We start from the raw sequence: 24776 nt of genomic DNA, 5'->3' as shown, positions 1-24776 counted from the left end.
AGCAGTTTTTTGATGGCTGCATCTGTGAAAATATATATGTATATTTATAGTACTACTACATAAGTACATATGTAATTCCACACTGGGAAAAGCTCAAAGGTCCTATCGAGCCCACCTTTCGGTCCACGGCCAATCCAGACCATGAGCACCTGGCTAGATTCCTAAACGTGCAAACATTCTATACATGTTATTCCTGGAACTGTGTAGTGTTTTATGGACTTCTATATGTATCTAACAGATGAAAGGTACTAACAAGTGTCTACTGTTGATTTATTCCCGTTTTCACTAATTGGGGTTTACGACAAGAGTCTCAGGTGATCTGCTTGCAGAGGCAACAGCTACAGATGATTCTTTCTCTCTCATTTGAATTGCGCTCTGAGATATGTTTTCTTCATGTTGGGTAACTGCAGCGGCTGTCAGTTTATTTGCACCTTCAGTCTAGTTTGCAGCAGGGATTTAGCTACCTTCTTCTTCTGCATAGTATTTAACTGCATTCTTGTTTTTACCTATTTAGCTTCTAGTGATCAGGTACTTTCTCACTGACAGGCTTTACATACTTCCAATCTGTTGCTAGGTCAGCAATAGTCTACGATATCGGGAGTATTGTACTTCAGGATTTCGGTTTCCACTTTCTCAGCTGAGGTAGATTCATTGCAGTTTTTTGTTTACAGGCGGCTCTGCTTCTACCTTTGCCATCTTTCTTTCAGTCGTTTTTTTGTTTTTCTCGAGTCTCTCTGTCCTTTGCGCTGCACAGATAGTGCAGTAGGGGGACATTATATAGTGGCCACTTGGTAGGGGACAATGTTCAGCGTCGCTTGGACTTTTCAGCTTTTTTGCTTTGTAGTTATTCTATTTAGTTTATTGGCGGTTCTTGGATCGTCAAGCTTTTGGCTTCGTATTCATCCTAGTTTGGGTGTTTTCAGGGACTCTACCGCATTCTCAATGTCTGTCCCTCCCGTAAGATTACTGCTTTGGTACTTCCCAACAGTCCAATCCTGGTCCGGTCCGGAGGGACGCTAAGGAAGGAGAAATTAGATCTTACCTGCTAATTTGCTTTCCTTTAGTCCCTCCGGACCGGACCAGGCCCCTCCCATGTTCTATCAACTCTTTAGATTCTTTTATTAAGTTTGGAAGTGGAATGTTTCAAAAAAACAAACAAACAGATGATACTGTATATATATATTAAAAAAAAAAAAAAAAAGACTTTGCGTGGTCCATACCACTTCTCTGGTGGTTGCTGGTGAGCTCGGTTGCTGGAATATATATAAAACCTTAAATATGTCATACCACTTCTCTGGTGAGAGTTGCTGGTGAGCTCAGTTGCTGGAATATATATATATATATATATAAAACCTTAATGGGTCATACCACTTCTTTGGTGAGAGTTGCTGGTGAGCTCAGTTGCTGGAATAGATATAAAGCCTTAAATATGTTATACCACTTCTCTGTCGAGAGTTGCTGGTGAGCTCAGTTGATGGAATATATATGAAACCTTAAGTGAGTCATACTACTTCTCTGGTGAGAGATGCTGGTGAGCTCTAATATGAATGGGCCATGCCACTTCTCTGGTGAGAGTTGCTGGCGAGCTCTAATACAAATGGGCCATACCACTTCTCTGGTGAGAGTTGCTGGTGAGCTCTAGTACTCGGTTTTGCCGAGGAATTTGTGGCTGCTAGGATTCCATACGGCACAGAAGTTCTTTCTTTCTTTCCTGCTTTGTTATTCAAATACTGAGGCTAAGGTCACATGGCCAGGGCTCCTATTGGCTCTCTAGAGTCAGAGTTTTTCTCAGTCTCCACCTGCTGGTAGGCGGGCACAACCCAACAGTCCAATCCTGGTCCGGTCCGGAGGGACTAAAGGAAAGCAAATTAGCAGGTAAGATCTAATTTCTCCTTATTGGCCATCAATTTCCAGCATTGCGGTAGTAAATCTTCAGCTTTGGGATTGGCCACCCTTTGTGTCTCTGGTGTCAAAAGCTTTGTATGATATTAAATGTCTGTATTCTTTCACTTTATTAAGGATGCTTTTGATAAGAATGGAAAATGCATAGCCAGTATTTGGGGTTTTTTGAGCATGCAATCTGAAGTAAGGTATCTTGGGAAAGAAACTCAGTACTGATGTGGTGTTTGATTGATTATCTTCGTTTCTAATTCATGTGCAGTTCTGTTATTGATTGGACTCTACCATAATATCACAAAGTCTTGTCCATTAGTTGGTTTGTAGATGCTTTTCAGAGGTTTGGGTCAGCTACATCTTTCTCTTTGCTGTTCTTGCTAACAGCTGCGTTCTGGCATTCTCTCCAAAGAAAAATAGTTGGAAAAGATACTCTTGGCTGACTAATAAAAACAGGAAGATTGTGTATTTCATTTTTTAGGATTTAAACATTTAGGGGCTTATTTTCAAAGCACTTCTATTTACAAAGTTCCATAGGTTGCTATGTAATTTTGTAAGTGTTTTGAAAACGTGCCTCCTAATGTGTTTTCTTAAAAGTTACATCCCCCTTTACCCTTTCCAAGTTAAATTTTATGGCTTTAATAGCTGCATTAGATTAATTTCCATCCTTCAGTGTACAGCTTATTTCAGTAGTCTGTTATATTTGTAGTTTGTTTATTTTTATTTATTGGGATTTATTATACTGAGATGTCAACAGTGAGAACAACTGAGAGACGCAAGTTAAGTTTAGAAATTCAATCTGTCTTAGTGTGATAGGACCTGATGTTCAAGAACACTTTGAAGGACTGAAGCCAGTTATTAGAGGGCTTAACCATTTCTGGTGCCCTCTGTATTATGGGGATGTGATTTGACTTTTCTTTATGCCATATCTATATTATATACCGTAACCACCAGCTTAATAATTTACTGAGAACTTAAATTGAAAATCATGAAAGACTGGTGTTCATCAGCATAAAATAAATTTAGATCAAGATGGTCTCGGTAGTGCAAACTTGTTCATGGTGAAAGACTTACAGCACGTCGCTGATCAAAAGATCGAAAAGTTCTATTTTCATAGATTCACTCACAATAACGTTCAAACATTTAGACTTTTTAAGTATTTAGGTAATATTCTTAAAGTATTTCCAATATATACTCATCTGAATAATAAGAGTGTCGGGTCGAGGACTTAACCATCCGACATGTTTTGCTAAGTGCTGTATCAAGGATATGTCCCCTAATAGGAAATCGCCAGCTATGTGATAACATCCATTTTAAACATCAGAAAGATTGAGTCGAAATACAAACAAACTTTCTAAAATTCACTTAAAGTGAGTATGCTTGATTGAAGGAAAGTCCAAGCAGCAAGACTCTTTAAAATGTGATGAAGATCTAATTGCAGGATTTGGTAAAATGTGAGTAAGAAACAGAGCAACAGCCATTTAGAATTAAAAAAAATTATACAGGCCATTTTGAATTCTGTTTGAGCTTAGATGGGCAGCCAGCGCCTCATTTTATCTTCATATCCTTTCTATTTGTTTCGTAAGGTCCACCACCCTTCCACTGTACTACTGTTGTAATAAACTTTCAGTTTTGCTGCCAATTGTTCTACCAGGTCCTCCTGTTGTCTGTGGTGAGGCACTGACAGGTTGCAAGTTCTGACCACCTCAGCAGCAGCACTGTTGCTTGGTGGTTGCGGTAAGTCATGGATATTAGCCATGGCAAAATGAATCAAGGGAGATTCCAATCACCTGATTTTCTTCGGCCTCAGTGTTTCCATACTGAAAGCTGAGGAGATGCTGAGTTTCATTGACGTGGAGAGCAGGTTCCAAAGGGCAGGTGCTGTTTGGATTGCCTCTTCCATGCCCACTGTAACTGGCTGAATGACTTCTATCACTTGCCCACATACGAGAAAAGGCCAAAAATTATAATATTGCATGTGAATTGCAAGGTGTGCGGAGAGTTGGTTGGAAAGAGGGGCAGTGATGGAGTGAGGTGTATGTCCCAGTTGCAGCCTCAGCTCTCAATGCCTGTAGTCAGACCCCTGACAGCTTCTGGCTGAAGAGTTGACTCTTCACTCCCTGCCACATCCTCTTATACTCTGTTTGTTTTCTCTTATCCCTTTCCTGTCTACCATATTTGTCCATTCCCAGACAATACACCTTCTCTTGTGTTCCATACCTGTACCAAGAACCTAAACACAAATTAGAAAATACAGAAAACTGGCGAACACTGACCAGTAAACACTTCCACAAAGTAGATTCACTAAAGAACACAAGAAACTCTAAAGTACTAGTAAGGTTTTTTTTTTTAGCACACTTCTTTGCCAGGAGCTTTGTATACAAGGGGCACATGCCATAACAGTACTGAACCTTATGCCTAAACCAGGGAGTATGATCTTTTTCTCTGTTTTGCTGCAAATGCCCACCATAGTAGTAGTTTCCTGCCAAACAGAAATTTCTTTTGAAGTTCAAAAATATATATGTATAGGTAATTTATCAAAGTGATTTTAATTATACTTGTGGCATCCAGAGTAATGGAAAAATTCTATATCTTTCTGACCCATTTTCTTGGTTGCTTATTGTACTGCTTGTTACTTGAGGATCTTTTCTCTCTCCATATGATGCATATGATTGATGTCATCTTCGTTTTGTTTTGTTTTTTCTCCTTTACTACTTCACCCAGTTTTCTTGCATTAGGCTTTGTGTTGGTTGCAATGGAGATGTCTCAAGTAATGATAACCTCGTCATCATCATCTAATATAATAAAACGCACCGTGAACGTTCTGTGAAGCCGGAAGCTTGAAGCCGGAAGTCTGAAGCCTTGAAGCCTGAAGCCTGAAGCCGGAAGCTTGAAGCCGGAAGTCTGAAGCCTTGAAGCCTGAAGCCCTGAAGCCTTGAAGCCTTGAAGCCTTGAAGCCTTGAAGCCATCTGACGTCACTCCCAGGCTGAGGCTGAAGGGTTCGGGGATTCGTGGTGTGAAGCCTTCAAGCCAGCCAGCCGTCTCTGCCCCGCCCTCGCGACAAAACAAACAAATCCGGAAGCGAAACGTCAGGGAAGGAGGCGGCGCTCCCGACGTCTAGCCTTCCCTTCGCTGTGTTCCGCCTTCAAAACAAGGCGGAACACAGCGAAGGGAAAGCTAGACGTCGGGAGCGCCGCCTCCTTCCCTGACGCTTCGCTGCACGAACCGCCACGGAGGTAAAGTTAAAAAGAATTAAAAAAAAAAAAAAGGAAGCATGGATGCGAAGGGGTGGGGGGGCATGGATGCGAGGCATGGATGCGAAGGGGGGGGCATGGATGCGAAGGGGGGGGGGGGAAGAAGAGGGCGGGCCAGGCTGGGACATGGGAGAGAGCGTAGCATGGATGCGAGGGGGGGGGGGTCATGGAAGGGCGAGAGGGGACTTGCTGGAAAAGGATGAATGGAGGCGGCAGGGGACAGAGGAACATGGATTACAGAGCAGGCCTCAGGCAGAGAGGGGAAATGCTGGATAGGGAAAAATGGAGGGGCCAGGTGACAGATGAGCATGGATTGGAAGGGCAGGACTCAGGGAGAGGGGAATTGCTGGATAGGGATGAATGGAGGGGACAGATGGGCATGGATGGATATGGATTGCAGAGCAGGCCTCAGGCAGAGAGGGAAAATGCTGGATAGGGAAAAATGGAGGGGCCAGTTGACAGAGGAGCATGGATGGGCATGGATTGGAAGGGCAGGACTCAGGGAGAGGGGAATTGCTGCATAGGGATGAATGGAGGGGACAGATGGGCAATGGATGGATATGGATTGCAGTACAGGCCTCAGGCAGAGAGGGGAAATGCTGGATAGGGAAAAATGGAGGGGCCAGGTGACAGAGGAGCATGGATTGGAAGGGCAGGACTCAGGGAGAGGGGAATTGCTGCATAGGGATGAATGGAGGGGACAGATGGGCATGGATGGATATGGATTGCAGGGCAGGCCTCAAGCAGAGAGGGGAAATGCTGGATAGGGATGAATGGAGGGGGCAGGTGACAGACAAACATGGATGGCCATGGATTGGGAGGGCAGGGCTCACGGACAGAGGGGAATTGCTGGAAAAGGATGAATGGAGGGGGCAGGGGACAGATGGCCATGGATTGGGAGGGCACGGCTCACACTCTCTCTCTCATATACAATGTCTTTCTCACTCTCACACACTCTGTCTCACACTGTATCACATTCACTCTCTATGTGCCACACAGTCACTCACACACTCGCTTGGTCTCATACACTCACTCTCACAGAGAATCTGTGTCTCACACACACTCTCTCTCTCGCCCACACACACACACTCTCACTCACACTGTGTCTCACATACACACTTGCACACACTCTCATTCTCACACACACACTCTCTCACAAACACACTCACACCCAGACTCACGCTCTCTCTCACACAATCACACTTTCACTCCGACTCTCAAACAGTCACTCTCACATACACTCTCCCAAACATACACACTCCGAGGAAAACCTTGCTAGCGCCCGTTTCATTTGTGTCAGAAACGGGCCTTTTTTACTAGTTATCTATAATTCTCTTGATCCCAGTGCTTTTCCGGTAATTTTTTTTTTACATAGTTTCCAATGGATGAGGTATGCCATCTTATTGTGCTTTTCTGTATAGAAATTTTCTCCCATTATAACTTTTACAGGCAGCTATGAGATGAGTAACTATTTCCAGCTGTTCCTTAGAGAATCTACGTATGTATGTTCTAATCAGATTTTTCCAATTATTGCTGTAAATTGTCTTTCTCTGTAATCCACTGGCTTTCCTTATTCTGTGCTGTTCAACATCAATTTTTATCTTCTGTAATATTCTTTGTTGTCCTTTTCTCTCAGTTACTTGTTGCTTCTTCGTCTTCAAGTTCCTTTATATTAGTCAGAGAGGTGATCAGTTTTGCTCAATGTTCCTTTAAAGAAAGATGACTTTTGGCACGTCTTTGGATAAAACTCATCCTGATGCCATCTGAAAAAGCTTTTTATTACACAAATATTATTTGCTGATACTTGTTAAATATGATGACCTGTCCATAGATCAGATGGAATATAGTTTGCTACATTTTCATTGGGAACTTAAGTACTCAGCCAACCCAGAGTTTATTTTGTACATTTCAAGGCAAAGCCCAGGAATTTTTAGGATGCTATCAAAGGCTTTCTTATAATCATTTTATGCTGTGAAATTTCTGAGATTTAGCACTGTCTATGATGGTTTTAGTCAGCATTAACTAGTCTTCTATAATTATATTCCACTTTTATCACCATGATGCATTTGGAATCGGTGTGATTATGTATTCTGTCTATGTCTACTGTAGCGAACTGCTTATTTATTTTTTTTATGTATTTGGATTTTGTTCACACCTTTTCAGTAGTAGCTCAAAGTTAGTTACTTTCAGGTACACTGGGTAGTTCCCTGTCCCAGGAGGGCTCACAATTTGTTTGTACCTGAGGCAATGGAGGGTTAAGTTACTTACCCAAGATCAAAAGGAGCAGCAGTGGGATTTGAACTTGGCACCTCTGGATGTCATGACCTGTGCTCTAACTGCTAGGCCACTCCTCCACTCAATGTGATTATATATTCTGTCTGTGTCTTATGCAGTGAACTGCTTATGCATTGTAGGTAGACAGGTTATTGGTCAGCAATTTTGAGAACATTACTCCTTTTGGAAAGGGAAATATTTTTCTTATCAGTGGTAATAATTCTGGCTTGCCTGATCAATTGATTTTTGCAGATTGGAGATGTTAATTGAGCCAATAATTGCATCAGTTGAGCCAGGGCTCCTCCAGTTTGCATTACAGTGGTTTTAGTGCACATTTTCTTTTTATGCATTTATTTGAAAAATGTACATCTTGCCAAATCTCCCTTCTATACCATTGAAAAGAGAAAACAACAATACCCATCACATCAATTCTTAATGTAAAATTTATTTTATTATTACATTTATATCCCACGTTTTCCCACTGATTACAGGCGCAAAGTGGCTTACATAAATCTGTAGTAAGGCTACAGTGCAATAAAAAGCAATTGTATAAATTGAGAATAAGATAGGAAGTAACTATTAAACAGCAATAGTCAAGAGATAATAACAAGTAATTAGTGTCCTTGGCTCTTATTAATGGTAAATGTTAATTCAAATTAAGTTCAACCTGGGGAATAAGCCTTCTTAAACAATACTGATTTCAATAATTTTCTGAATTTTAGGTAGTTCTGGGTAGATTTTACTGATTTGGGTAGAACATTCCACAGTTGAGTGCCTATGTATGCAAAGTTGGAGGTAAATTGACTTGTATTTAAGGCCATTACAGTCTGGGTAGTGCAAGTTCAAGTATGATCGTGAGGTACTGGATCTGTTTGTGGGTGTTAAGTCAATTAACTCAAGCATATATTCAGGGACATCGCCGAAAAATTATCCTGTGGATTATTGTACATACTTGAAAGGCTACTCATTCTTTAATAGGGAGCCAGTGCAGAATCTCTCAAAGTGGTTTTGCAGATTCAAATTTGGGTTTTCCAAAGATCAGTCTTGCCGCAGTATTTTGAGTCGTTTGTAATTTCTTGAGTAGTTTTTTGCATCCTGTATATATAACGTTGCAGTAATCCATCTGATTTAAGACCATAGATTGTATCAGATTGTGGAAGACGTCTCAAGGAAAAAATGGTTTTATTCGTTTGAGTCTCCACATTGAATAAAACATTTCCTTTATGGTGTTGGTTACTTGAGTCTCCAGAGTTAAATGTCGATCAATTGTAATCCCAAGTAGTTTCAAACTATCTGAGATAAGTAAAGAAAGTTTGGGAGTATTTAAAGTGATAGGATTATATTCGTTATACTGAGACGATAAAATTAAACAATGGGTCTTTTCAGCATTTAATTTCAGGTGGAAAGAATTGGCCCACTTGTCCATTGTGGTCAGTCCAAGAGTGACTAGATTGGTAATTTCATCCAAATTCTTACTAAATGGTATATATATAGTTACATCATCTGCGTAAATATAAGGATTTAAACCTAACCTGGATAGGGCAGTGGCTAGTGGGGCCATCATTATGTTAAACAAAATGAGAGATACAAACATGTTTCCAAGTTATATACATTTTTTCTAATTGTACATAAACTATAAATCCAAAATAGATCAATTCTACCTGAATATTGTTATCAGAAATATATTAGGGTGGATACATAACATATCAAAATACATCATGGTTCTTTTTTTTTCAACTGTTTTGAAGCATGATAGGCTTTTTTTTTCCATACGATTACTATTACAAGATAGGGTGCTCACTTTTAACAGAATGGTCATATTTATATGGTGTCAAAAACACATTCACATATTTAGTTTGAATACAAGACAGTTATTTGGGGCCCATGACTTGGGCACATCAGTACTGTTTTCGAGGCACGCAGTTCATATTCCTGCAGTAATTGATAAACCATTTGTTTCCTTCAGCTTAGACACACAGTGGTTCATAAGTTTGTTTCATCAGTTTGATTTGGTGCTACCACTCAGGTTTTTATAAAATTTTGTTTACATTTTTTTTTAATTCAAATCGTTTCCCGTGTTGGATGATGTCATTTCCATCATCCCCTTACCTTTATATTTCTGCACTGCAATCTATTCACATGAATGTGTCTGAGTGACATGCTTTTCTTGCAGTAAGAATTCATTCCATTATTTTTGGTGGTTTATTTATTTTAAAAGCTTGTACCCCACTTAAACGTGTGACATTTATGGTTTGATACTAGTTTTACAGAGTTTTTCTGTGTATTTTATTCTGTGTTTTAGTATCATTTTCTTTGGTTTGAGACGATGCATTGGATTTAAGTAATTCCCTTATCCCGTATTTGTCCGGTTTGTCCTGATTAGATTGTAAGCTCTGTCGAGCAGGGACTGTCTCTTACATGTTCAAGTGTACAGCACTGCATGCGCTGTCTAGTAGCGCTATAGAAATGCTTAGTAGTATTTCCTACAGTAAGTATAATTACATTGGCATTTTGGTATAGTATTTAAGGCTTTGCATTGGGTCACGCCTTTTTATGTATTTCTTTTAAGGTTAAAACAAAAAAACAAACTCAATTATACTGCATGTTCTATGTTTGTATTGTGGCAGTTTCTTTTGGTGTGCAGTTCACATTAGATTACTGCTGCATGTTTAGCTGCTATTCTCTCTAAGTTTGTTTGGCATCTGAGCAGACCCAGCATTTTGTTTTGATTCTGAGTACTTCCTAGCACTTTTGAGTGATGATATTGTCTTTTTCTTTCTCTTTGTTGCACAGTTTGTTTTTGGAGTGGGTATGATTTTTATTCAGTGAATATTCATTCATTTATTCATTTCAGTATTTATGTACCTCTTAGACCTAAGTGGATTATAGTTTCATTCTCCATCCCTTTTGGTTGTAATAAATGTAATGTGGGCTGTTCATTACAACTAATTATTATTGGTTCAATAGATGCAATATTTTTCATAAAACACAAACAGATATACTATAGTTTTATGTTCATATAAATAGGACTGGTGGAATCATATCTTTCTATGCACATTTTATGTGCTGACAGCTGTCATCCCTTTTTTTTTTACAGTGTATGCAATGTGTTCATCCCTCTTTTGCAGGTATATTTAATTTTTTGACAGCTGTCACCCTTTTTTTACAGGCACCTTTAATATGATGATGTCACCCCCCTCTTTTTTACCCTCTTTTTATCCACATTTTATGAGTTGACACCTGTCATCCCTTTTTTGCAGGTACATGCAATGTGTTGACAGCTGTCTCATCCCTTTTTTGCAGGTACATGCAATGTGTTGACAGCCGTCACCCCTTTTTTGCAGGCACCTTCAATATGATGATAGATGTCGTCCCTTTTTTGCAGACACCTTCAATATGATATGTCATCCTCCTTTTTTGTTTTACCTTTTGGTGTTCAGGATACCCACAATGAATATGTATGAGAAAAAATTGTATATAATGGAGGAGGTGCATGAAAATTTATCTCCTTTATATTCTTTGTTGGTATCCTGAAAATCTGACTGGCTAGGTATGTGCTGTGGACTGAGTTGAGAACCCTTTTTCTAATTAAAAAGCTATTGCATCTCCTTTTTTAAAAATTGGAATACCGGGAAAGATGGAGGTCAAATAGGAGAATGAACAGTCCTTTTATGAGTCTGTTGCCTGTTACATTTCTTGGTTTTTGCATCAATTCTGTTTGATTAGGAATAATACAAATTTAGAAGCATTTATATTTGGACCCAGGACAACAGTGCAGGACATATAGCAACAGCAACATTCATCAAGGCTTCACCTGTCACTACTGACCATTAATGTAATTTTCATAAGCCTTATTCAGTTTTGTTTTTTTTAAATAGTGTATTCACTCATCTCTTACAACAGGGGCTTTGCTATGCAAAGATCTATTTCCAGGGAGTGATAAAGAGTGAGAGATTAATGGAGAAGTGAATAATGTTTGAAATACTGCCAGAAGAACAAATTTGAAATATCTTATTTTACCACTGCAAACCAAAGCTTATTAATAGGATGGATATGAGAGAATGCCTGTATTAAATAGTTCTCTCCAAATGTCAACTAAAACCTAGTTTAAAAGATTCTCAGTTAAGGAAATGTGGTTTCACCCTGCTACACTAGTCTTGATTATATGGATGCTTTATATCGTTTGATAACGACCACCGTTAGGAACATGTTCACTGAGATCACTGCAAAAAGATGGTTAGTGCTGCACCTTTGGGCAGAGATACTGCACCTAAGGCTCAGGTGAACAAACTCCCCTTTATGGGAAAGTTTTTTTAGGGAGAGCTGGAAAAACTAGTCAAGGGTTTGGTAGAGAAAAAAACCACAGGATGCCAGAGGCAGAAACTTCTCCTCTAAGGAGGGCTTTGATGCAACTGTGTTTTAAGGACTTTAGTCAATACAGATTGGGCAGATTAAGTCAGACACACAATCCAGGACAGGTGGGAATAACCTTCACTTAAGCAGCTGGGAGAGTCAAAACTGTAGAAGGCACCCAGATATTTGGACTAGTCTAGCAGATTCAAGGAAAGGAAATTTACAGCTACTTCTCTTTTCTATAAAACCAGAAGGAACATGAATCTTCTGGCCCAACAGCTTTTCCTCATTTCTGAAGTATTTTTCAAAAAGGTTTTGTCATGTCACAGTAATACACCATTATTCTATAGAATATGTTGATTTCTATTTCTAGACTACACGAAGTCTTTCTTCAGAAAAGAAAAAACTGGAATTTTGAGAGAGTAATTTCTCAAATTCCAGTTTTTTCTTTCTTTTCTGAAGAAAGACAGGGGAAGGGAGATATGATAGACTTTAAATACCTGTGTGATATAAATGTACAGGTGTCAGGCCTCTTTCAGTTGAAAGCAAGCTCTGGAATGAGGGATCGTAAGATCAAGGTGAAAGGGGATTAATCTTAGGAAATATTTATTATAGAAATTATGGTGGATGCATGAAACGCCTGCCCAGTGGAGGTAAATTCAAGAAAGCATGGGACAAGCATAGAGGATCTCTGTTTTTGTTTTCCCCATATTCCGAAATAACAGATGTTGAAGCTACAAACCCACCTTACATATTAGATTAAAAATTACCCTGTGTTTTTTTGTGTTTGTTTTTTTATCTCCAGAAAAGTTCAGTGTTAAACATTTCCTCCTAAAATATCCTTTATCGTAGATTAGAAATGCTGTCCTATGTCCTTATTCATCTTTGTTCGGAAGCCTCCATATTCAACCCTCAGTGCCTTGTGTGTATAAATCAAATCCTGAGTGGTGTAGAATGAGTAGAAGTGAATCTTTTTGAAAGAGTTAAAAAAAAAAATAAAAATACAAAGACTAGGGGACACTCAATGAAGTTACATGGAATTACTTTTAAAGCAAATAGGAGGAAATATTTTTTTCACTCAACGAATAGTTAAGCTCTGGAACTCTTTGCCAGAGGATGTGGTAACAGCAGTCAGCGTATCTAGATTAAAAAAAAATGGTTTGGACAAGTTCCTGGAGGAAAAGCTCATAGTCTGCTATTGAGATAGACATAGAGAAGCCACTGCTTGCTCTGGGATTGGTGGCATGGAATGTTGCTACTATTTGGGTTTCTGCCAGGTACTTGTGACCTGGATTGGCCATTGTTGGAAACAGGATACGTACTAGATGAACCATTGGTCTGACCCAGTATGGCTATTCTTATGTTCTTAAATGTTTAGTTAGTGGGACAGAAAGCAGATTGTAAGTGTTTCTTTATGACATTGCTATCATGGGACCCTTGCTTGCCTCTACCTTTTATTCAGAGACTTGAAGTATAAATGCTACATCACCCTCAACTCTGTACCAGAAACCTGAATTATGAATTAAGCCAAGAAACTTCTTCCTTTGAAGAAGTATTTCACTTTGAAGCACTCTCAAAAGAAATTTTCTGGTTAGTAGCTTTTAAGGATTTGGTGTACTGGAAGAGTGTACACAGTCTTAGTTAAGTTAGTTGCATATTTGTTTTAAAGTTGTTCCTATAGAGCTTGGGCAGAGCCTTGGCTGGATCTGGCCTGCAGTTTCAGATGTCCAAATGTGTTTTTCCTTCTGATATTATCCGTGCCAGGGAAAAGAGGAAGCAAAGTTGAGATGGGAACTGGGCTCTATAGCAGTCTGTTTCCAGTTTATCTTGGAATTGTGCAGCATAAAATTTCTAACGTTGCCAACTGCTTTTCCCTATCTGGTCACTGAATTTCCTTTATTGCCCCATAATGTGTTTCTCTAGTCTGATCACATTGGTTGATGGTGTGATGTGACAACAAAAATACTGTAATTTATATTGGTGGTTCCCAAACCTGGTCCTGGAGGTACCCCAGCCAGTCAGGTTTTCAGCATATCCACAATGAATTTTCATGAGAGAGATTTGCATGCAGTGGAGGCAGGGCATGCAAATCTCTCTCACTTTGGGTATCCTGAAAACCTGACTGGCTGGGGTGCCTCCAGGATCAAGTTTGGGAACCACTACTTTAGATATTGGTCAGACCACAAAGTTTTTGTACCAGTTCTAGTGAATTCAGAAGGCTTCAGCATAACTAATAGAGGGTCACAACAGTGTGACCACATCACACTTTTCCTTTAGAAACTGCACTAGCTACCAGTACCTTAGAGGGCCAAATTTAAAGCTTTATCTCTGGTTTTCAAGGCCCTCAGACAAATTGGACAAGAGTGCCTAAAGAACTAATTAGCCCTTTACATATCTCTGAGGCCTCTACGCTCCTTTCAAGAAGTACTGTAACTCTACCCTTGTCAGAAGAAATCATGGGATGTGATACCTGCCAGTGAGCCTTCTCAGGAGTAGCCCCCACACTGTAGCCCACTCCCGGTAGTGCTACACCTACCTTTGCTTCAGGAAGCAGGCGAAAGCCTGGCCCTTCTCCTTTACAGCCATGTTTGTGGCAACTATCTCCTCACTCTGCATGTGGACTACTTTGCCATGTATCCTGCAGCTTAGACCAAGTACCATATTCCTTTGTTTACTGTACATATAATTTGCCTTCAATCTACTCACCCACCTGTTTATCTCCTTTGTTTTTCCCATCTTGTCTGTGTATTAATATGTTGCATTGCATTGTGCTAACTTTATGAATATAATATCTATTATATCAGGGGTGGGCAACCTCAGTCTTTGAGTTTTGCAACCAGTCCAGTTTTCAGGATTTCCTGAACGAATGTTTACGAGATTTATTTGCATGCACTGCCTCCATTATATGCAAATAGATCTCATGCATATTCGTTGTGGAAATGCTGAAAACCTGACTGGGTTGCTGCCCTTGAGCCACCAAGGTTGCCCACCCCTGTATTATATATGAATGTTGTATCATACTGGCTATAATGGTGTATCATTTGTATTGTGTTGACATTTATCAAATTTCTAATGTGTGAATGTTCTACCGCTGTTTTCATGTGTATATTTGACACTGTATTGTATTGCCATTTGGTAGGATTTAATTTGCTTATTTTCAAGTTCATCTCATTGTTTTAACTGTGTTACTCAGCCATTTAGTCATTTTATTATTTTTATTTATATGCTGTTAATACAATGTAAGTTGTTTATATCAAGCAACACCTGTTGTTTACCACTTGGTTGAATCCCTTCATAATGGTGGTTAATAAATCCAAATAAATATATTTAAAACACGTTGAAAGGACTATATAAATCTGATAATTTGCTAGAGTAGTTCTGATGCCAGGTTTTTTTTTCAGTGAGATCATATTGCTGTTGTCTGTCATACCAAATGAAAAAGTTAAAGTGCTGATATTTGAGAATTATACTCTTATCTCTGCTACATGTGTTTCTCCAAGGACAGGCAGGACTATGGGTAGCTTCAACAATGGATCCTGCTATGGGACACAGTACCATAGCAACTTTTTCTAGAAGTGTTTGGGCAGTCTCACTAAGCCTGCACACGTGTTCTCTAATGCCGCTGTAGCATTGGACCTCCTCAGTTTAATCTTCTGTTGAGCCAATTGGACCTTTGTTTCTGTTGCAGTTGCCTCAGCAATTCTGAACTTTATTTTCACTCCTGGAAGTTGAAATTCTGTTGCTGTGGCATACATAGTCTTTCACATCTACCCAATAGTTCCTTAGTTTTCACTGAACTTTGTTTTATTTCCTTTTTTTTTTTTTTTTTTTTAAATTTTGGTGTTGGCTCTTGATTTCCTGGCCAGGGTATTTTTGTCACCATTAAGTCATTTGATTTTACTGCTGCTATTTTTCTGGATGAATTGTGTCCCAAAAGAAGACTCCCTCAGCATCTTCAAGATGCTTTCCTGTGCAACAGGACCATATGCATTATGAAAACCCACTTATGGTGTCTGCAGTGCTTGATACTCGACCATAAACCTTCTCATTGTATTGTTGTTCATAGAGATCAGAGTGATTTTATGGTAGAAAAGCAGAGAGAAAAGCTTTTCAGAAAACTGGTCCATCAGCATTGGAAACATTGATCATCATGGGTCGAGGAGCTGCATCAATGTTGAAAGTGACTTGGAGGGGCATAATCAAACGGGGCGCCCAAGTTTTCATGAGGGCGCCCTCACAGGACGACCCTGTAAAGGGGCGGGGCAACCCGCATTATCGAAACAAGATGGGCGTCCATCTTTCGTTTTGATAATACGGTCGGGGACGCCCAAATCATGAAACTTAGGTTGACCTTAGAGATGGTCGTCCTTAGGTCATTTTTGAGATGGTCATCCCCGGTTTTCGGCGATAATGGATACCGAGGACGCCCATCTCAAAAACGACCAAATCCATGCCATTTGGTCGTGGGAGGAGCCAGCATTCGTAGTGCAATGTTCCCCCTCACATGCCAGGACACCAACCGGGCACCCTAGGGGGCACTGCAGTGGACTTCAGAAAAAGATCCCAGGTGCATAGTTCTCTTACCTTGGGTGCTGAGCCCCCCAAAACCCACTCCCCACAACTGTACACCACTACCATAGCCCTTAGGGATGAAGGGGGGCACCTCCATGTGGGTTTTTAAGGGCTCATAGTTACCACCACAAGTGTAACAGGTAGGGGGGATGGGCCTGGGTCTGCCTCCCTGAAGTGTACTTCACCCACTACAACTGCTCCAGGTACCTGCATACTGCTGCGATGGACCTGAGGCTGGCACAGAGGCTGGCAAAAAGTATTTTTAAACTTTTTTTTTTAATGGTGGGAGGGGGTTAGTGACCACTGGGGGAGTAAGGGGAGGTGATTCCCTCCGGTGGTCATCTGGTCAGTTCAGGCACCTTTTTGATGCTTGGTCGTGAAAAAATATGGACCAAGTAAAGTTGGCCAAGTGTTTGTCAGGGATGCCCTTCTTTTTTCCATTATTGGCCAAGGACGCCTATCTCCTAAGCATGCCACAGTCCCGCCTTCACTACACTGCCGACACTCCGTGAACTTTGGTCGTCCCCGCGACGGAAAGCAGTTGAGGGCGCCCAAAATCGGCTTTCAATTATGCCGATTTGGGCAACCTTGTGAGAAGGACGTTCATCTCCCGATTTGTGTTGGAAGATAGGCACCCTTCTGTTTCGAAAATTCACCTGTTGGTCACCCTTGATGTCGAGCATTGGTAGAGCCCACTGGGAGCAGTCATTGATCCCACCTGAAGCAGAAGAATGATTCAACCTTATCTTCATTGGTGCCAAGGGAACATAATGCAGGGTATCGGGCGGGAGGCTGAGAGGTCTCAGCATCATTTTCCATCAAAGGATGGCACAGAGGTCACTGGTGTCCTCAAATCTTAAAGTTGGGACTGTTCACCTTTTCGTGCCATCAGAGAGGGCATGGACCCAAGATTCCCGTTCTGATACTCACTCCTTTCGTGATGCCAGAACTATTTTGTTGATGGCAGCCTTGGAGGAGCAGCTTATGCAGACTTTGAAGAGTGGATGTAGTACTACTTCACTCAACATGATGCTGCAGCTTTAACATCTATGTCAACAGCAGATGTGATCTAATAGATACTCAACATCCATGGCCTACCTGAAAGAAATGCCTCAAAACCGAGACCTGCAGGGGACTCAGAGTCTAGGTTGGCTGCACCAGTATCCATTTCCAGTGCATCAGGGGAGGAAGCTTCGCTGATGCAGTGAAAATCCTTGGTGACTTGACACCATAGGAGGCCTCCACAAGTTCGAGACAAGCAAAAGCTCATTTTACCAATTGACTTCACTGAGAGTGAGTCTGAGTCTGTGCTCCTCTGATAAGGTGATAGAGACAAGGCAAGGAATTCTGCTCAGTAATAGCCAAAGGAAAAGAGTAGCATCAAGAACTTTTGCCATTGAGAAAGGCACCCAAAGACTTGCCTGGGTGTGAGCCTCAGACCTTAAGATGTGCAGACAGGTTTGCTGTGCCGTGGAATCCGATAAGGTGCTCTCTCTCATCAAGCAGCATAGTCACACCTTAAAGCCCTCTCCAGGCCCATTTCTAACCTAAGATCGGCCTCCAGGAGCTATTGGAGCAGAGGCAGTGAAAGGCTTATTACTGTCTTAGACATAAGTATCCTCCACCCTCACACTCATTTCAGTCTCGAGAGGGTTCTTCTTTCATCCAAGACAGTAAGGTCCCCCCAAATCCCAACTTGCATCACAGCTAAAACTAAGGACGGGTTCTTGATAGAGGCCACCTAAACTTTGGATTTGGCACTGAAGCTGACCCATAATTCAGGTTTGGGTTTCTGCCAAATATGTTCTCCGAGCTGCCTGACCACCCTATAGGCCCTCTTCGGGCCTACCTTAACAAATCCTGGTGGTCTAGTGGCCTCCCCTGGCATATCGTTTTAAATGGAAGAGGTTTACTGTCTGGTGTTAGAGAGGCCATTGATTCTTTCACTTGCCCTACACAAAAACTGCTTAAATGCCCTCTATATTTATCAGAGGTAGGTCTAAAGACTAACTCTGTGAGGATGTACAGTACTGCATTTGAAGTCTATCATCATTTGTACAGCCATAGGTTGTTTAGTTATGCGTGGCTTTCTTCTTATAAAACCTCCAACCAAGTGTCTTTCAGCTTCTTTTGAGCCACTTGATTGGTGATTCCCAAACCTGGTCCTGGAGGCACCCCAGCTATTCTGGTTTTCAGGATATCCACAATAAATGTTCATGAGAGAGATTTGCACCTTCTCTTTCTATTTCCTCCCTTCAGTACAGCACCCTCTCTATTTTTACTCATCTGACCAGTATCTTTTCCTTCTGTTACTCTTTCTCTCTCCCCCTTCTATCCAGCATATCCTCCTTCCCTTACGTCAATCCAGCATCTCTTCCCATCACCCTTCTTCCCCTCGTATCCAGCATCCTTCCATGTCCCTCTCCCCTTCCATGTCAGCATCTTCCCTATATCCCATGTCCAGCATATCCCCTCTCTGTCACCATCCCTGTCCCCACCCCCCATCGTTTTTTTACATCTCCCATTTTCAGCATCTCCCCTATCTTTCTTCTCACCCTATGTCCAGCATCCTCCAATATCCCTTTTTCCTCCCTGCCTGATCTAGCATTATCTCTCCCCCCCCCCCCCACCTACCAAGCCAGCATCTTCCTCAATCCCATTCCATTACGTCACCTTCTCTTCCCTCCCCCATCCCAATTCAGCATTTCCATTCCATTTCCAAAGAAACAAAAACTGCCTATTGTGGCACCAATTGGTTCCCCTTCCCCTCTTTATTTTGTTGCAGGCAGCTTGGGCTTAGGGAGTTCCATAGTTTGAATTTACGGTCCTGATTGTCCTTGGAGAAAACAGTTATGTACCTGTAGTAAGTGGTCTCCAAGGACAGCAAGACTTACCCCATGGAACTGTATTCCTTTAGCTAAGTAGTAGGCTAAGGAGGTCCCTCAGAGGCAGGAACAGGCATGCATGTGTGGTGAGTATGCTCATCACTTCTAAATAAATTGCTGAAGCACTGTTTCCCATCCCAGGCTCCATCGGTGATCACCCATAAGTGAAGATTCAAGTCCTACTGTCCTTGGAGAATACCCTGCTACAGGTAAGTAACTTTGCTTTATTCCCTCAGTATCCTGATCATTATTGGGCTCATTTAAATATCTTCTCTGATAAATTAAACTAAAACAAGGAACAAATTTTAGTTGGTCTGAGTCTTGCAAAAAAAAAAAAAAACCAACAAATTTAATTGCAAAGTTTTGTCCTGTTTATCTTTTTATAGGACATGTATGTGTATCTTGCAAATGAACTAAGGAAATTATCAGAGGTCTACAATGAGAAACTGTTGGATACACCACACAATCCTATTTCTTTAGGTGTGTTACTAATTTACTTGCTTTGGATTTTTTTTAATACACAATTCTTATCCAGGTTGTTATGGACTGTTGTCCAGTGTTATGTGTCTGTGTATATCCTGTAAGGATATACACGGACATTCTCACTTCATTGAGGCTTTGTAAAGATTGTCTCATTCATATTTTTCAAAACACAAAAATCATGTTATTTGGTAGGGCTTGGGAAAAAAATTGCAAGAGAACAAAATTCAGCTACAGGAAAAGCATTAAGACTCCTCCAATGAAATCTAGTTGCCACATGCCCTTTTTCTTGTCTAGAACATTACTCTGTCTTAAATGAGAGCACTGTGACCGTTTTGAAAATGCCTGGATTGACTGAGCTAGTCTTGTGTGTTGCAAGATTAGTACATCTCACTTGTGAGTTGTGAAAATTATTGCTATGCCATCATTTGAAAGAAAGAATACTCTGTAATTAATGGGTTTTTTTTGGTTTTTTTTAACATGCATATCAATCCTCTAGTATATGATTTTGGGAGGTGCATTTTGCCAGTCAACAATGAAAAATTAATGTACAACTTTCTCTGTACATGAACAGTGCTGAATTTGTATATGAATCTTCAGTGTTAAAGTGCTTATAATGCCAATTCCCTGGCTTCTGGTTGGAATTGGTTCAAATTATTACTTTGCAGACATGAAAGCAATCTAGACTGGTGCTTTCTTTGGCAGTAGAAACAGTGTTCATACTCGGGTTTCCAACAGTAAGCAAGAATCTAAAATTTGATAATAGTTTTTAAGGGGACAAGTTTCATTGCAGCTGGTTACACAGTCCTGACACCTGGATGATGGCATCTGATAGATCTCAGGATGTAAAAATAACTTGATCTAACAAGCTCTCAGAGCTGTTGGTTATTGTTACTTTTATTTGATATACCACCACCTTTCTTGGGGGGGGGGGGGGGGGTCAAAACAAAGCAGTTTACAATCTGTAATTATTAAATGTAAAGGCATTCCAGATATTCAGACAAGAAAGTAAAAGAATATAAGAGAAAACAGGTGGTAAGGAAGAAATGAAAATAGAGAAGTTGTACATATGTTCCTGACTCCATTTGGAGTCTCATATAACCCTACAAAATATCCATACACTTTCCTGATGTAACAAAATAATTATAAATAGGAGGAGAAAAAGCCTCACATTATAAGGGAACACTCCGTCGTTGGTAAACCAGCATTAGGGAGGTCCTTTAAATCATCATGGGCAAAAACCTCCTTTCCTTGTTTCCCTAATGCTGGTAAGCAGCATATAAAATGTTTTGTACTTTTTCGGGATCTTGCCAGGTATTTGTGACCTGGATTGACCACTATTGGAAACAGGGTGCTGGGCTTGATTGACCTTTGGTCTTTCCCAGTATGGCAATACTTATGTACTTACGTTCAAGTACTGAATAAAAACAAAAAATCACAATATATGGAATAGTATACAACAAAACGTTTTTGAACATGTACTACTAACATAGTTGTCATGACACAAAACAATTGTATGCAGAAGCAGATAAGTAACTAGAGGAGATTTCTCTATTCTAGAAATGTTAAGTAGTAGTAGTAGTAGTAGTATTCTCCTCAGTCAACCAACTCCTAATACAAGCCATCTGAAGTGTATGACTATCCCCTACCTACAGCAACCCAAATTATATGAACTACCCAGTCCCATCAAAAAAATAAAACCCCCTTCACCCACGCGCACACACACACACACACACACAACCTATGGGGTGTAGTATGGAAATAATACCCCCCCCCTTAAAAATGGGGTTAGATAATAGAAAATTAAGAACAAGCTTCCTGGCTTTGTGAGATAAGGAAATTAGGGAGGCTAACAAACTGGGCAACACCATAATAATGGGTTATTTCAATTACCTCTATATTGACAGTGATCATAATATGATCAGATTTGATATTAGCTTTGGTGTAAGTATACACAGGATATCCAATATGTTAGTGTTTAACTTTCAAAAATGAGACTATGATAAAATGGGAAGAATGGTGAAAAAAAAAACTTAAAAGGAGCGGCTGTGAGGATCAAAAAGTTACATCAGGCGTGGATGCTGTTGAAAAATACCATCCTGGAAGCCCAGGCCAAATGTATTCCGTGTGTTAAAAAAAGGAGGAAGATCAAACGACAGCCGACATGGTTAAAAAGTGAGGTGAAGGAAGCTAAAAGAAAATCCTTCAGAAAATGAAAGAAGGAACCGACTGAAAATAATAAGAAACAGCATAAGGAATGTCAAGTCAAATGCAAAGCGCTATTAAGGAAGGTGAAGAGGGACTTTGAAAAAAAGATTGCGTTGGAGGCAAAAACGCATCATAAGAACTTTTTAGGTATATTAAGAGCAAGAAGCCGGCAAAAGAATCGGTTGGACCACTAGATGACCAAGGGGTAAAAGGGGCGATCAGGGAAGACAAAGCCATAGCAGAGAGAGAAAACGAATTCTTTGGTTCGGTCTTCACCGAGGAAGATTTGGGAGTGATACCTGTGCCAGAAATGGTATTCGAAGCTGCCGAGTCGGAGAAACTGAATGAAATCTCTATAAACCTAGAGGATGTATTATTTGACAAATTGAAGAGTAGCAAATCTACTGGACCGGATGGTATTCATTGCAGAGTACTAATAGAATTGAGAAATGAAGTGGCGGAACTATTGTTAGTAATATGTAAATTATCTTTAAAATCGAGCATGGTACCAGAAGATTGGAGGGTAGCTCATGTAACGCCGATATTTAAGAAAGTTTCCAGAGGGGATCTGGGAAATCATAGACCGGTGAGCCTGACGTCTGTGCCGGGCAAAATGGTAGAGACTATTATAAAGAACAAAATTACAGAGCATATTCAAAAGCATTGATTTAATGAGACAAAGCCAACATGGATTTAGTGAAGGGAAATCTTGCCTCACCAATCTATTATAGTTTTTTGAAGAGGTGAACAAACGTGGATAAAGGTGAGCCGGTTGATATTTTGTATCTGGATTTTCAAAAGGCGTTTTGATAAAGTACCTCATGAAAGACTCCAGAAGAAATTAGAGAATCATGGGATAGGAGGTAGTGTCCTATTGTGATTTGGTTAAAGGATTGAAAACAGAGAGTTGTTTTCAGTATTCTCAATGGAGAAGGGTAGATAGTGGGGTCCTCAGGGGTCTGTGCTGGGACCGCTGCTTTTTAACATATTTATAAATGATTTAGAGATGGGAGTAACTAGTGAGGTAATTAAATTTGCTGACGACACAAAGTTATTCAAGGTTGTTAAATCGCGAGAGGACTGTGAAAAAATACAAGAGGACCTTACAAGACTGCGAGACTGGTCATATAAATGGCAGATGATGTTTAACTTGAGCAAGTGCAAAGTGATGCACGTGGGAAAGAGGAGCCCGAAATATAGCTACGTAATGCAAGGTTCCACGTTAGGAGTCACCGACCAAGAAAGGGATCTCAGCATTGTTGTTAATACATTGAAATGCTCTGCTCAGTGTGCTATGGCAGCTAGGTATTATTGACTGTTAGGTATTATTAGGAAAGGAATGGAAAAGAAAAGTGAGGATGTTATAATGCCTTTGTATTGGTCCATGGTGCAACCGCACCCCGAATATTGTGTTCAATTCTGGTCGCTGCATCTCAAAAAAGATATAGTGGAATTTGAAAAGGTACAGAGAAGGGTGACAAAAATAATAAAGAGGATGGGACGACTTCCCTGTGAGGAAAGGCTGAGGCATCTTGGGCACTTCAGCTTGGAGAAGAGACGGTTGAGGGGAGATATGATAGAGGTCTTTAAAATAGAGTGGAATGGAATGGGTAGACATGAATTATTTACTCTTTCCAAAAAATACTAGGACTAGGGGGCATTCGATGAAGCTACAAAGTAGTACATTTAATGTGAATCAGAGAAAATGTTTCTTCACTCAACGTGTAATTAAACTCTGGAATATGTTGCCAGGGAATGTGGTAAAGGCGGTTAGCTTAGCGGGATTTTAAAAGGGTCTGGACAGCTTCCTAAAGGAAAGTCCATAGAGCATTATTAAATTGACTTTGGAAAATCCACTGCTTATATATATATATATATATATATATATATATATATATATATATATATATATATATAGTAAAAGAGGCCCGTTTTGGAGCAAATGAAACGGGCGCTAGCAAGGTTTTCGTTGCCAACACCCCCCCCCACCCCCCCTCTGGCCAACCCCTTCGTTGTTCTGCCATTGCTCCGGCCCCAACATCATGACGTTTGAGGCGAGGGCGGGGCCCGGAGCGATTTCCCGCCTCCCTCCCTCCCTGCCAACCCCTTCGTTGTGCTGCAATAGCTCCGCCCTCGAGGGTGGGGCCCGGAGCGATTTTGGTGGCTTCACCACCACAAACCTTTTTGAAGGAAGTCAGGGCTTGGCTTCACTGACGTCAGTGTCCTCAGAACGTTGAGGGTGAGTTTTATTATAGTAGATATATCATGGAGCATAGAAGTTTTACAAGGCAACTGTATCCCCAGATAACGAACATAAGAGGTTGCCCACTGTAATGGAAAGTGGCCCTCCCAATTCCCTCTCACCTCTTCCTTAGTAGTCAAAGCCATTGATTTATTAAAATTCAGTTTGAAGCTAGAGAAATCCCCCTTTTCCTCAAACCTTTCCATTAAAGCTGACAAAGAGGATTGCAAAGAGAAATTAGACCATCAGTGCCTTGACTGTGTGCGGCACATGATAAACAGATATGCATAATAGCATTTGTGGTTTATATATAGTATGTGGAAATTATATAGTGTGTGGAAGATTACCTCAGAGAAAACTATTTGGAATTAAACAGTAATGTAATGTCATTTACTTTTCTCTTTTTTAGCTGTGTCCTTAAAGAATCTAGATGAACAGAGTAGCACTGCTGTTACTCAGTTGGGATCCATGCTTTTCACAAGACAAGTTTCTGGAGCCAGGTAATTTTTAAGGAATCTTTTCAGAAGTATCCTTGCTTTGATCTGATAAGTCATGTGTCATATCACGAAAGAAAAATCTCCCACACAAATATTAGAGTACTCAAACATAATATGA

General features: G+C 40.5%; 1 protein-coding gene across 1 annotated transcript in view; it reads left to right on the top strand.

Moving 5' to 3' along the window:
• SEPSECS (Sep (O-phosphoserine) tRNA:Sec (selenocysteine) tRNA synthase) overlaps positions 1-24776 on the top strand; it is an 84575-nt gene that overhangs the window by 48534 nt on the left and 11265 nt on the right. Inside the window, exons 9-10 of the mRNA XM_030191246.1 lie at positions 19618-19711; positions 24571-24661. Of these exons, the coding sequence (XP_030047106.1) occupies positions 19618-19711; positions 24571-24661 (185 nt within the window). The remainder of the gene's footprint in view (positions 1-19617; positions 19712-24570; positions 24662-24776) is intronic.

The sequence above is a fragment of the Microcaecilia unicolor genome, chromosome 2 (assembly GCF_901765095.1).
Source record: "Microcaecilia unicolor chromosome 2, aMicUni1.1, whole genome shotgun sequence".
NCBI lineage: Eukaryota > Metazoa > Chordata > Amphibia > Gymnophiona > Siphonopidae > Microcaecilia > Microcaecilia unicolor.
Note: the sequence above shows the minus strand (reverse complement) of the source record. Positions and strands in the feature narration are given on the sequence as shown.